This window comes from Oryzias latipes, chromosome 2, assembly GCF_002234675.1.
Source record: "Oryzias latipes chromosome 2, ASM223467v1".
Lineage (NCBI taxonomy): Eukaryota > Metazoa > Chordata > Actinopteri > Beloniformes > Adrianichthyidae > Oryzias > Oryzias latipes.
The window spans coordinates 24,922,535-24,935,861 of NC_019860.2; the positions used below are offsets into that span (position 1 = coordinate 24,922,535).

The 13,327-nt window shown below is 50.3% G+C and overlaps 1 protein-coding gene across 6 annotated transcripts in view; it reads left to right on the forward strand.

The window, feature by feature from the left end:
- LOC105358014 (microtubule-associated protein futsch) overlaps positions 1 to 13,327 on the forward strand; it is a 43,695-nt gene that overhangs the window by 14,005 nt on the left and 16,363 nt on the right. For all 6 annotated transcript variants that reach the window (XR_002872094.1, XM_023949409.1, XM_023949423.1 and 3 more), the window contains 7 exons: positions 7,323 to 11,086; positions 11,155 to 11,316; positions 11,952 to 12,010; positions 12,158 to 12,178; positions 12,575 to 12,816; positions 12,921 to 12,985; positions 13,059 to 13,275. Coding sequence is in view for 5 of the 6 variants with exons in the window: in XM_023949409.1 (XP_023805177.1) it covers positions 7,323 to 11,086; positions 11,155 to 11,316; positions 11,952 to 12,010; positions 12,158 to 12,178; positions 12,575 to 12,816; positions 12,921 to 12,985; positions 13,059 to 13,275 (4,530 nt within the window). In the remaining variant the exon portion in view is untranslated. The remainder of the gene's footprint in view (positions 1 to 7,322; positions 11,087 to 11,154; positions 11,317 to 11,951; positions 12,011 to 12,157; positions 12,179 to 12,574; positions 12,817 to 12,920; positions 12,986 to 13,058; positions 13,276 to 13,327) is intronic.

Sequence of the window (13,327 nt, forward strand, 5' to 3'; positions counted from 1 at the left end):
GTCGAGGTCTGTATCAGCCTGTAGTGGTCTGGTTCAGCCTGTAGGGGTCCGGATCAGCCTGTCGTGGTCTGGATCAGCCTGTACTGGTCTGGATCAGCCTGTCGTGGTCTGGATCAGCCTGTAGTTGTCTGGTTCAGCCTGTAGTGGTCTGGTTCAGCCTGTAGTGGTCTGGTTCAGCCTGTAGTGGTCCGGATCAGACTGTATTGGTCTGGATCAGCCTGTAGTGGTCTGGATCAGCCTATAGTGGTCTGGATCAGCCTGTAGTGGTTTGGATAAGGCTGTAGTTGTCCGGATCAGCCTGTAAGGGTCTGGATCAGCCTGTAGTGGTCTGGATCAGCCTATAGTGGTCTGGATCAGCCTGTAGTGGTTTGGATAAGGCTGTAGTGGTCCGGATCAGCCTGTAAGGGTCTGGATCAGCCTGTACTGGTCTGGTTCAGCCTGTAGGGGGCCGGATCAGCCTGTAGTGGTCCGGATCAGCCTGTAGTGGTCTGGTTCAGCCTGTAGTGGTGTGGTTCAGCCTGTAGTGGTTTGGATCAGCCTGTATTGGACTGGATCAGCCTGTAGTGGTCTGGTTCAGCCTGTAGTGGTCTGGTTCAGCCTGTAGGGGTCCGGATCAGCCTGTAGTGGTCCAGATCAGCCTGTAGTGGTCCGGTTCAGCCTGTAGTGGTGTGGTTCAGCCTGTAGTGGTCTGGATCAGACTGTAGTGGTCTGGTTCAGCCTGTAGTGGTCTGGATCAGACTGTAGTGGTCTGGATCAGCCTGTAGTGGTTTGGATCAGTCTGTAGTGGTCAGGATCGGCCTGTAGTGGTTTAGATCAGCCTGTAGTCGTTTGGATCACCCTGTAAGGGTCTGGATCAGCCTGTCGTGGTCTGAATCAGCCTGTAGTGGTCTGGTTCAGCCTGTAGGGGTCCGGATCAGCCTGTATTGGTCTGGATCAGCCTGTATTGGTCTGGATCAGCCTGTAGGGGGCCGGATCAGCCTGTAGTGGTCCGGATCAGCCTGTAGTGGTCTGGTTCAGCCTGTAGTGGTGTGGTTCAGCCTGTAGTGGTTTGGATCAGCCTGTATTGGACTGGATCAGCCTGTAGTGGTCTGGTTCAGACTGTAAGGGTCCGGATCAGCCTGTAGTGGTCCGGATCAGCCTGTAGTGGTGTGGTTCAGCCTGTAGTGGTCTGGATCAGACTGTAGTGGTCTGGATCAGCCTGTAGTGGTTTGGATCAGACTGTAGTGGTTTATATCAGCCTGTAGTCGTTTGGATCAGCTGTAAGGGTCTGGATCAGCCTGTAGTGGTCTGAATCAGCCTGTAGTGGTCTGGTTCAGCCTGTAAGGGTCTGGTTCAGCCTGTAGTGGTCCGGATCAGACTGTATTGGTCTGGATCAGCCTGTATTGGTCTGGATCAGCCTGTATTGGACTGGATCAGCCTGCAGTGGTCTGGTTCAGCCTCTAGGGGTCCGGATCAGCCTGTAGTGGTCCGGATCAGCCTGTAGTGGTCTGGTTCAGCCTGTAAGGATCTGGATCAGACTGTAGTGGTCTGGATCAGCCTGTTGTGGTTTGGATCAGCCTTTAAGGGTCTGGATCAGACTGTAGTGGTCTGGATCAGCCTGTATTGGTCAGGATCAGCCTGTATTGGTCAGGATCAGCCTGTAGTGGTCAGGATCAGCCTGTAGTGGTCAGGATCAGCCTGTAGTGGTCAGGATCAGCCTGTAGTGGTCTGTATCAGCCTGTAAGGATCTGGATCAGACTGTAGTGGTCTGGATCAGCCTGTAGTGGTTTGGATCAGCCTTTAAGGGTCTGGATCAACCTGTAGTGGTCTGGTTCAGCCTGTAGGGGTCCGGATCAGCCTGTAGTGGTTTGTATAAGCCTGTAGTGGTCCGTATCAGCCTGTAAGGGTCTGGATCAGCCTGTAGTGGTCTGGTTCAGCCTGTAGTGGTCTGGTTCAGCCTGTAGGGGTCCGGATCACCCTGTAGTGGTCAGGATCAGCCTGTCGAGGTCTGTATCAGCCTGTAGTGGTCTGGTTCAGCCTGTAGGGGTCCGGATCAGCCTGTCGTGGTCTGGATCAGCCTGTACTGGTCTGGATCAGCCTGTCGTGGTCTGGATCAGCCTGTAGTTGTCTGGTTCAGCCTGTAGTGGTCTGGTTCAGCCTGTAGTGGTCTGGTTCAGCCTGTAGTGGTCCGGATCAGACTGTATTGGTCTGGATCAGCCTGTAGTGGTCTGGATCAGCCTATAGTGGTCTGGATCAGCCTGTAGTGGTTTGGATAAGGCTGTAGTGGTCCGGATCAGCCTGTAAGGGTCTGGATCAGCCTGTAGTGGTCTGGATCAGCCTATAGTGGTCTGGATCAGCCTGTAGTGGTTTGGATAAGGCTGTAGTGGTCCGGATCAGCCTGTAAGGGTCTGGATCAGCCTGTACTGGTCTGGTTCAGCCTGTAGGGGGCCGGATCAGCCTGTAGTGGTTTGGATCAGCCTGTATTGGACTGGATCAGCCTGTAGTGGTCTGGTTCAGCCTGTAGTGGTCTGGTTCAGCCTGTAGGGGTCCGGATCAGCCTGTAGTGGTCCAGATCAGCCTGTAGTGGTCTGGTTCAGCCTGTAGTGGTGTGGTTCAGCCTGTAGTGGTCTGGATCAGACTGTAGTGGTCTGGTTCAGCCTGTAGTGGTCTGGATCAGACTGTAGTGGTCTGGATCAGCCTGTAGTGGTTTGGATCAGTCTGTAGTGGTCAGGATCGGCCTGTAGTGGTTTAGATCAGCCTGTAGTCGTTTGGATCACCCTGTAAGGGTCTGGATCAGCCTGTCGTGGTCTGAATCAGCCTGTAGTGGTCTGGTTCAGCCTGTAGGGGTCCGGATCAGCCTGTATTGGTCTGGATCAGCCTGTATTGGTCTGGATCAGCCTGTAGGGGGCCGGATCAGCCTGTAGTGGTCCGGATCAGCCTGTAGTGGTCTGGTTCAGCCTGTAGTGGTGTGGTTCAGCCTGTAGTGGTTTGGATCAGCCTGTATTGGACTGGATCAGCCTGTAGTGGTCTGGTTCAGACTGTAAGGGTCCGGATCAGCCTGTAGTGGTCCGGATCAGCCTGTAGTGGTGTGGTTCAGCCTGTAGTGGTCTGGATCAGACTGTAGTGGTCTGGATCAGCCTGTAGTGGTTTGGATCAGACTGTAGTGGTTTATATCAGCCTGTAGTCGTTTGGATCAGCTGTAAGGGTCTGGATCAGCCTGTAGTGGTCTGAATCAGCCTGTAGTGGTCTGGTTCAGCCTGTAAGGGTCTGGTTCAGCCTGTAGTGGTCCGGATCAGACTGTATTGGTCTGGATCAGCCTGTATTGGTCTGGATCAGCCTGTATTGGACTGGATCAGCCTGCAGTGGTCTGGTTCAGCCTCTAGGGGTCCGGATCAGCCTGTAGTGGTCCGGATCAGCCTGTAGTGGTCTGGTTCAGCCTGTAGGGGTCCGGATCAGCCTGTAGTTGTCCGGATCAGCCCGTAGTGGTCTGGTTCAGCCTGTAGTGGTCCGGATCAGCCTGTAGTGGTCCGGATCAGCCTGTAGTGGTCTGGTTCAGCCTGTAGGGGTCCGGATCAGCCTTTGGTGGTCCGGATCAACCTGTAGTGGTCAGGATCAGACTGTAGTGGTTTGGATCAGTCTGTAGTGGTCCGGATCAGCCTGTAGTGGTCTGGTTCAGCCTGTAGGGGTCCGGATCAGCCTGTAGTGGTCCGGATCAGCCTGTAGTGGTCTGGATCAGCCTGTAGTGGTCCGGATCAGCCTGTAGTGGTCCGGATCAGCCTGTAGTGGTCTGGATCAGCCTGTAGTGGTCCGGATCAGACTGTAGTGGTTTGGATCAGTCTGTAGTGGTCTGGATCAGCCTGTAGTGGTCTGGATCAGCCTGTAGTGGTCTGGATCCGCCTGTAGGGGTCTGGACCAGACTCTAGGGGTCTGGATCAGTGAGGACTTTAATTCATTTCATATTATAATTTGTGGTTGACAATAGGATTCCTAGTCAATTTTGGTCCATATTGATCAATCCAATCCCCTTTCCTAAAGTGGATCCAGATCCTCTTCATCCAAACTTCCAGCAGTGAGACTCAGACAGAAATTCCTGCTACTGAACAGTTTTCCAGATTCTTGGATTTCTTCCAGATCATCAAGTTAATGAAATCTGTGTCCAAACCAACAAGTAAACTAGAATGAATGTCAAATCCATTAACATGTTAGTTTCCTAAAGTTCACCACTGTTGTTTTTCCACAGTATTGTCCACTGTGATTGGTCGGTTTGACCTCAGTCACATAAACCTACTGGACCTCAATGCAGATGGGATTTTCTGATATCGATTATTGATTTTAAAAGTTTAGGTCGATTCGATTCTGCGTCAGATCGATCGTAGGAATAGAAATTGATTCATGGATTAAGTTGATTAATCGCTGCATCCCTATGTCTGAGTCGACCCGTTTTGTTCTGAGTCGACCCGTTTTGTTCTGAGTCGACCCGTTTTGTTCTGAGTCGACCCGTTCTGTTCTGAGTCGACCCGTTTTGTTCTGAGTCGACCCGTTTTGTTCTGAGTCGACCCGTTTTGTTCTGAGTCGACCCGTTTTGTTCTGAGTCGACCCGTTCTGTTCTGAGTCGACCCGTTCTGTTCTGAGTCGACCTGTTCTGTTCTGAGTCGACCCGTTTTGTTCTGAGTCGACCCGTTTTGTTCTGAGTCGACCCGTTTTGTTCTGAGTCGACCCGTTTTGTTCTGAGTCGACCCGTTTTGTTCTGAGTCGACCCGTTCTGTGCTGAGTCGACCCTTCCTGTTCTGAGTCGACCCGTTCTGTTCAGAGTCGACCCGTTCTGTTCAGAGTCGACCCTTCCTGTTCTGAGTCGACCCGTTCTGTTCTGATCTGAGTCGACCCGTTGTGTTCTGAGTCGACCCGTTGTGTTCTGAGTCGACCCGTTGTGTTCTGAGTCGACCCGTTGTGTTCTGAGTCGACCCGTTGTGTTTTGAGTCGACCCGTTCTGTTCTGAGTCACCCGTTCTGTTCAGAGTCGACCCGTTCTGTTCAGAGTCGACCCGTTGTGTTTTGAGTCGACCCGTTCTGTTCTGAGTCACCCGTTCTGTTCAGAGTCGACCCGTTCTGTTCAGAGTCGACCCGTTCTGTTCTGAGTCGACCCTTCCTGTTCTGAGTCGACCCGTTCTGATCTGAGTCGACCCGTTGTGTTCAGAGTCGACCCGTTGTGTTCTGAGTCGACCCGTTGTGTTCTGAGTCGACCCGTTGTGTTTTGAGTCGACCCGTTCTGTTCTGAGTCGACCCGTTCTGTTCTGAGTCGACCCGTTTTGTTCTGAGTCGACCCGTTTTGTTCTGAGTCCACCCGTTCTGTTCTGAGTCGACCAATTTTGTTCTGAGTCGACCCGTGCTGTTCAGAGTCGACCCGTGCTGTTCAGAGTCGACCCGTGCTGTTCAGAGTCGACCCGTTCTGTTCAGAGTCGACTCGTTCTGTTCTGAGTCGACCCTTCCTGTTCTGAGTCGACCCGTTCCTGTTCTGAGTCGACCCGTGCTGTTCAGAGTCGACCCGTGCTGTTCAGAGTCGACCCGTTCTGTTCAGAGTCGACCCGTTCTGTTCAGAGTCGACCCGTTCTGTTCTGAGTCGACCCTTCCTGTTCTGAGTCGACCCGTTCCTGTTCTGAGTCGACCCGTTCTGATCTGAGTCGACCCGTTGTGTTCTGAGTCGACCCGTTGTGTTCAGAGTCGACCCGTTGTGTTCAGAGTCGACCCGTTCTGTTCTGAGTCGACCCGTTCTGTTCAGAGTCGACCCGTTCTGTTCAGAGTCGACCCGTTCTGTTCTGAGTCGACCTTTCCTGTTCTGAGTCGACCCGTTCCTGTTCTGAGTCGACCCGTTCTGATCTGAGTCGACCCGTTGTGTTCAGAGTCGACCCGTTGTGTTCAGAGTCGACCCGTTCTGTTCTGAGTCGACCCGTTCTGTTCTGAGTCGACCCTTCCTGTTCAGAGTCGACCCGTTCTGTTCTGAGTCGACCCTTCCTGTTCTGAGTCGACCCGTTCCTGTTCTGAGTCGACCCGTTCTGATCTGAGTCGACCCGTTGTGTTCAGAGTCGACCCGTTGTGTTCAGAGTCGACCCGTTGTGTTCAGAGTCGACCCGTTGTGTTCAGAGTCGACCCGTTGTGTTCTGAGTCGACCCGTTCTGTTCTGAGTCGACCCTTCCTGTTCTGAGTCGACCCTTCCTGTTCTGAGTCGACCCTTCCTGTTCTGAGTCGACCCGTTGTGTTCTGAGTCGACCCGTTGTGTTCTGAGTCGACCCGTTGTGTTCTGAGTCGACCCGTTCTGTTCTGAGTCGACCCGTTGTGTTCTGAGTCGACCTGTTGTGTTCTGAGTCGACCCGTTGTGTTCTGAGTCGACCCGTTGTGTTCTGAGTCGACCCGTTCTGTTCTGAGTCGACCCGTTCTGTTCTGGATGGGTGTTCTGTTGGTGGACGTTCTCCATGTCAGACCTTTGCATCAACATGTTTGTGTCTGGTGGATTTCCCGGGATAAAACGACGATTGAAGGGGATTACTGAGGGGTCATGCTAGTTGTTGGTGGTGGCGGCGGGTCTGTCTGTTGATCTGCTGCCAGGATCTGATTCTGAAACCCAAATACAAAATATTTTCAGACCCCACGCACCGTGAGCTACTGCCGTCATTGGCTGGATAGATCTGCTGGGCGTCTTTAGCAAATTGGATAGTTTACAGTGAGAGGATGGATGTTTGCAGGGATTAGCGTCCTGATCGTAACCTCACGGTGACCTTTGTAAGTACGCCTCCCCCCTGACGGCTGCAAGCCAGACTGTGTTTGGCACAGGCTGTACAGGTGGACGCTCAGGTCGGCTCACCTTACGCCCCAATCGGACTTACGGGAAGCAGGATGGATGCACCAGGCTGATTCCCGTCACGCGCTCGCTCTCAGAATAGACGCCTAAGCCTATTTACGGGCAGCAGACTGGTCCATGGAGGGAGGGGGGACAATAGAGGTGTAGACGTGCCTGAACTCTCGCTATGATCGGGGTCAGTTAGATCACAGGTGCAGCTCCGCCCCCTGCTGAATTCACAGCATACGTTCAGTCATATGCGGGGGGGGGGGGGGGGGGGGGGCAACTGCTTCCAGCTGTTTGACCACATGTTATGCAGCACCAAAGACCCATACCTGAACCAAGTGAAGGTTTGAAACCTTCACTCATAGTTAGGGTAGGGGTGGGGTTCTGCTGGGAGAAACCCCTGTTGGTTTGGGGTTTCACATGGGGGGGGGGTTCTGCAGTAGATGAGCTGACATTGTTCTTAAGGTCCAGTTTAGACGTTCTCCATCATTATCCTCATTTTTCAGAAAGAACCAGTCTGAGTCCAGTCATCGTCACAGCAGACCAGCAAGAACTTCAACCACGCCTTGAAGGAACGTCTTCAACTTCTCTGCTCTCTGAGACCAAAAGTTCCCGTCAGGAAGCAGCTGGAACAACTGGAATTGGAGGCCAAGTGGACCTCACCACAGCACCCGAAGAGACCAACAATGTGGAGGAAACTTCTCAGAGTCCTGGAGGTTCTGACCCCAACATTCCTCATCTTCAGATGATTGCTGAGGAACCTGTGGAGGTGACCTCTGAGGTCAATACCACACACCAACTTGGTGATGGTTTGGACCAGGACAAGAGGGAAAACAGAACATTCTTAGATAGAACCGACAATGAGATCCTGGAGAACGTTCCTCAGGATTCTGAAGAACCTCCTTCAGAAGGTGGAGCTGTTGTGGTTCTTCCAGAACCCACTCTAAGACCTGCAGCAGACCCGGTCACTCTGGTGAGATCAGAGCACATGATCTCTGAGGTTCCTGAAGACATTGTGCTTGGAACCACCACCAAGAGCTTTGTAGTGTCAGAAGACGAGGAAAGACGAGACGTTTCTTTAAGCGTCATCCCAGCTGTAACTTTAGCCAATGACATCATAGAAAGGTTACCTGATCCAGCCCCTTCTGGAATGTCTGAAGTGGGAACAGCAACACCACATCCAGAACCTCCTCTTGAAGAAACTGTTGCAGTCAGCCTTCATGGAGCTGAGATCATTGCAGAAACACCTCCACCTGCATTTGAGAGAACACGCACAGAACATGAGGGATCATCCATCAATGTGTTTCCAGAACTAGAATCCATCACCGTCTCTGAACCACAAGACAGTTCTCAGGTTTCTATCAGAACAACAAAAATGGAGGTTGGTGAAGATACGGGGCAGAATCAACCGGACGTTCTAGCAGAGGTTCCTTCCCAACCAACTCTGATTTTCGAAAAAGAGATGGATGAAGGTCTACCGACAACCGTGGAGAAAGACACATCTGTAAAACCGAAGGTCATTGATGAAGATGAGACACCTGAACCAGCGGTGGATGTCCAGACTGAGGGTGCTGCGGAGGTAACCGGAACCACAGAAGACGCAGTTCCAGAAACGGAACTGGCCAGACCTTCGGTAGAGCATACAACGGAACCGTCACTAGATTCATCTACAGTTAAAGCAGAAGAACCAGTTATTCCAGGTACACCAGACACACTGACAGAAGAAGAAGGTTTCAGGACTGCAGAAGAACCAAAGCTTCTTGGTGCAACTTTAAAGAATCAAGAACCTGTAGAAGAAGCTGCACCAAAACAACAAGCACCTCCCCAAAGTGTTCCAGTGGACCCAAAACCTGAAGAAGATACTCCAGAACCCATAAAAGAACCAGCAGAAGTACCAACATATCCAGAGGAACCAGCACACAAGACACACACTCTTAAAGAAAGTATAGGAGAAACCGAACCTTCAGCAGAACCAGTGGCAGACTCCAAACTTTTTGAAGAAAAAACACAGGAGCCACCAGAACCAATTAGAGCACCAGCAAATGAAGAAGTTACTGAAGAACCAGCATATGAAGCTGAATCCATCACAGAACTGGCACCAACAGGAGCAGACACATCAAAGCACGAATCAGATTTAGAGAATCAACCAAAGCCTTCAAGAGAACCAGCAATTGAAGGAGAACTAATCACAGAACCAGATCCAGAACAAGCTAGAATACCAGCACAAGTACCAGTGTCAACTAAAGAACCAACGGTGGAAGAAAAACCTCACAGAGAACCAGCTAAGGAACAAAAACCAACTAAAATACAAGAATCAGAGTACATCACAGAACCAGGACAAACAAGCACAGAACAATTAGAAAGCACATCAGAATCAGGAGAAGCAAAACATGCTATAAAACCAGAAAAAAAAGCAGAACCAATTACAGAACTTGAATCAGATCCAGACTACTCAATAATACCAGTACAAGTACCAGTGCCAACAAATGAACCAACAGAGAATACAAAACCTGTCACGGAAGCAGAACAAAGCACAATACTAAAACAAGAACCAGAAGATGCCATAAAACCATCACGAGAACCCCTCCAAAAAACAGCACAGGAGGTAGAACTTAATAAAGAATCCAAAGAATCAGACCCAGTAACAAAACTAAAACCAGAGCCAGGCACAACTTCAGAAGAAACAGAATCCACAGGAATACCATCAATGAAATCAGAACACACAAAAGAATTGACAAAGGAGGTTCCTAGAGAAAAAGCAAAGAAAGCAGAACCTACAAAAGAACCACCAGAACCAGAGCCCACCACTGAATTAATACAAGAAGAGAAATATGTCACAAAACCAGGAGAAGAACCAAAACTGTTTGGAGAACAGGGTCAAGCAAGTAAGCCAACTAAAGAACCAGAATTCACACAAAAAACACAGGAACCAGAAACTACCAAAGAATTGACAAAAGAGCTTCGTGGAGAACAAGCAAGAAAGCCAATCGAAGAACCAGAAGTCGCCAAAGAACCAGCACAGGAACCAGTACCCACCAAAGAGCCAACGCAAGAAGAAAAAGCTGTTGGAGAATCTGTAAAGGAACCAGAATCAGTTGAAGAACTAAAACAGGAATCAGAACATGAAATAAACCCTGCACACGAGAAGGAACCCATCACAGAACTAGCTCGTCCAGATGCCAAAACATCAGAGATCCCATTAGAAGAATCTGAAGAAGCAAAACCAACACAAGCAGAACCCACTGAAAAGTTACAGAATTACACTGAAGCTCCCAAAGAACCAGAAAAAGAAGCAGAGCCCACAGCATTCGAACAAGAACATGAACCAACAAAAACATATACACTAGAGATAGAACCCACAAGGGAACCACCACAGATACCAGAACCTGCAACTGAATCAAAAGAAGACACTAAATTTACCAAAGTACCAGCAAGTGGTCCTGAACCCACAGAAGACCCAGAAGGTTTCAGGAATGAAACAGGAACATCTCATCCCTCAAATGATGAAATGGTGGAGAAGACAGAACCAACCAGAGAGCACACAGAAGAACCTGTACCAGAGGTAGAATCTGATACTAATCCATCTGAGGATTTGATTTTGGTGGATGAAGAACAAGGAGAAACAGCAGATCAACCTATGGAGAACGGTGGAACTCTAGAGAGTTCCAGAGAGGTGGAAGTACTAGAGCCTGCTCTGGAATCAGACCAGGACATCACTCCTGTTATCCTTGTTGTCCCAGAAGACCCAGAGGAGGTCACGCCAGAGCCGGAAGAGGGGGAAATACAGGAACCAAAGGTTCCTGAAGGACCTCCAGTTGATTTAGGTAGGGAGGGTTCCACAGAGGAAGTACTTTCTCATGTGGATGAGCTCAAGAGTAAAGTCTCTAAGCAGAGTGGAATAACAGCAGATGTCCTGGAGACTGCAGACCATCTGGGGAGGCTTTCAGACGTTGAAAACACAAAGGTTGGAACCCCTGAGTTCCCTGAAAAGTTTCCCAACGACCTAGAAACTGCAACCAGCGAGGAAACCGCAGCAGAAGCTGCACCAGAGATCATCCAGGACCACCTCATCCCAGGATCAGCCGCTGGAGCCACAGATAAAAGTTTAGCCGGCATCAGCGGTTCTCCTGTGGACATCACAACAAAGTACGTGGTGGAAACCAACAACGGCAACTTCCCGGATCTCCTAGACATCCCAGAAGATGAAGAAGAGGAGGACAACCAACTTGGAAACAACGGCTTCCCTTCAGAGGTGGAGCATGACAGCTCGGTAAGTCTGCGCTGACCTTGATTTCAGAACTGAACCAAAACTGACATGATGTTTCTTTGGGTTCTCAGATCGACAACGAGATCGCAGACACACTGCTGAAGCCCCCGCGGCTCCTGAAGGACCAGACGGTGGATCTGAGGATCAAGTTGAAGGGACAAAGCTACAACGATGCTCTGAGGGACCCCAGCAGCCTGGAGTACCAGCACCTGGCCAGACACTTCAAACGCAGGGTGAGCAGAGGCGGAGCTTCCTTTGGTTCTACTAAACTAACCTCTAAACTAACCTTCATCTGTGTTAGACGGTAAATCCAGAGCAGTTGATTTCGTCTGCCTCAAACCTGAAGGCACAAGAACATGGTTGATGATCCATGGAGCAGATGTTATTATTCAGCTTCAGGGTTCATCAGAGAAAGTGCTACTTTCTGTCACACACCTAGGTGTGCGAAATTTGTTCTCCGCATTTGACCCATCCCCTGGGTGAGCGGTGAGCTGCAGACGAGCCGCGCCTGGGAGGCAGTAGCGTTGAGGGTCTTGCTCAAGAACCCCCACTGGGTGATGTGGATTGCTCGCCATTGATATGGTAATTGCCCCCAGTACCATTGTTGATTCCCCTTCGGTAATTGAACCCTGGATTCCTGCGTTGTAGCCCTTTACCTTACCAACCGGCTGGGTAGCTCGGTTGCGACGTCATCTTTCTGCATTGCCCTCAGAAAGATGACCCCTGAAGCTTTTCCTGGATCAGAACATGGTTGGATCTGCTGATCCATGACTGTCTTTCTCTTGGACTTCTGGGATAAAAGAAAACTGGTCTGCCAAAGATCTGCAACCTTCTGGAGTCCATCAAATGTCTTCTGTTTGTCTGACAGGTTGAAGACGCTTTTGAGAGACTGCCAGGCTTCAAGAGCATCTCCATCGTTGAGTTCAGGTACACTTTGGAACTTTCTCACTCACCTTCTGAGAATGAGCCTTCATTGTAAGGTTGTTCTCTGATGAAGAACGTTTGGTTCTAGCAGAGAACTTCAGGAGAAAGTCAAATTGTTCCTCTGTCTAATGTTCTGCTTTCTGTTTTCAGGCCTCAGAAGGACCTGGAACGGTAAGTTCAACCCATCTGTTACCATGGTAACACCAGTATCACCTTCAGCTGGAGGCATCGCCCTCAGATCTGCAGTCAGATAACAGAAACCGTCAGAAACTGACAAGGTCAGAAATGGTCAGAATGCAGAAGAAATTAGGAATGGATTGAAACGGTTAGAAAACTGAAAGCGTCTTACTGAAAGGCACATGCCTTTATCCCCTGCTTCTGACCAGCTGTCTCCGTACAAAACAGCTCCTACATTTGTGGATTTTCTCTCATATTTGATATTTTTGTTAGCCTCTCTTTTTAAAGATGATGGAATACTTTGAATTTTTCCCTTGTTGACATCTCCATGTCTGATGTGGACCTTCTGTTCGAAGTTCTGACCCAGTTGGCCATGTTTTGGTTTCCCAGCGGTCTGGTGGTTCTGGTGCATTACTCCATCACTCTGGAGGTGGAGGTGGACAGCGGCGGCATCTCCAACGACACTCTGGACTTCATCATTCTGCAGAACAACCTGGTGGAGAAGAACTTTGCCGGCGGTGCCGAACAGCCCACCGTCATCTACACCATCACCGACTTCCGTAACTTCATCACGGAGGCTCTGCACAAGGACACCTTCAAGAGCAACAGCAGCCTGGACCTTGTGGAGAGTTGTAAGCTGCTCCAGATGTCCTCATCTGCAGAAGATCTCCTCTCTGTGCTCCTCTGATGTTTCTCCTCTAAAGTCTCTGACGGAGCTCTCACGTCTTTGTTTTAGCAGCAGAAAACATCTGGTCTGCAGTGAAACCAACCAGTCAACCGGCCGACACCTTTAACAACATGGTGACTCATAGTTTCTGGTCAACCGGAGGTCTGATCCGTCTGCAGAAACATCTGAAATGTTCTTTCTTTTCAGGACAACGTTCTGGCAGCAGAGAAGCCTCCGGATGCTCCGGCCCACGAAGCTGACAGCAGTGAGGTCTTCCTGAAGAAGGAGGACTTTCTCTTCAACCCCATCGACCCTTGGAAAGGCGAGCAGAAGGAGACGCTCAGCGAAAACGATGTCTTCCTGTTTGATGAGAGGACGCCTGCCCCTCCACCCATCAGCAACCTGGAGCCTCAGGAGGAGCAGAGTGAGTCCAGTTTGTGGACCATGAGGACCACCGATGTCTGAGATACTAACCT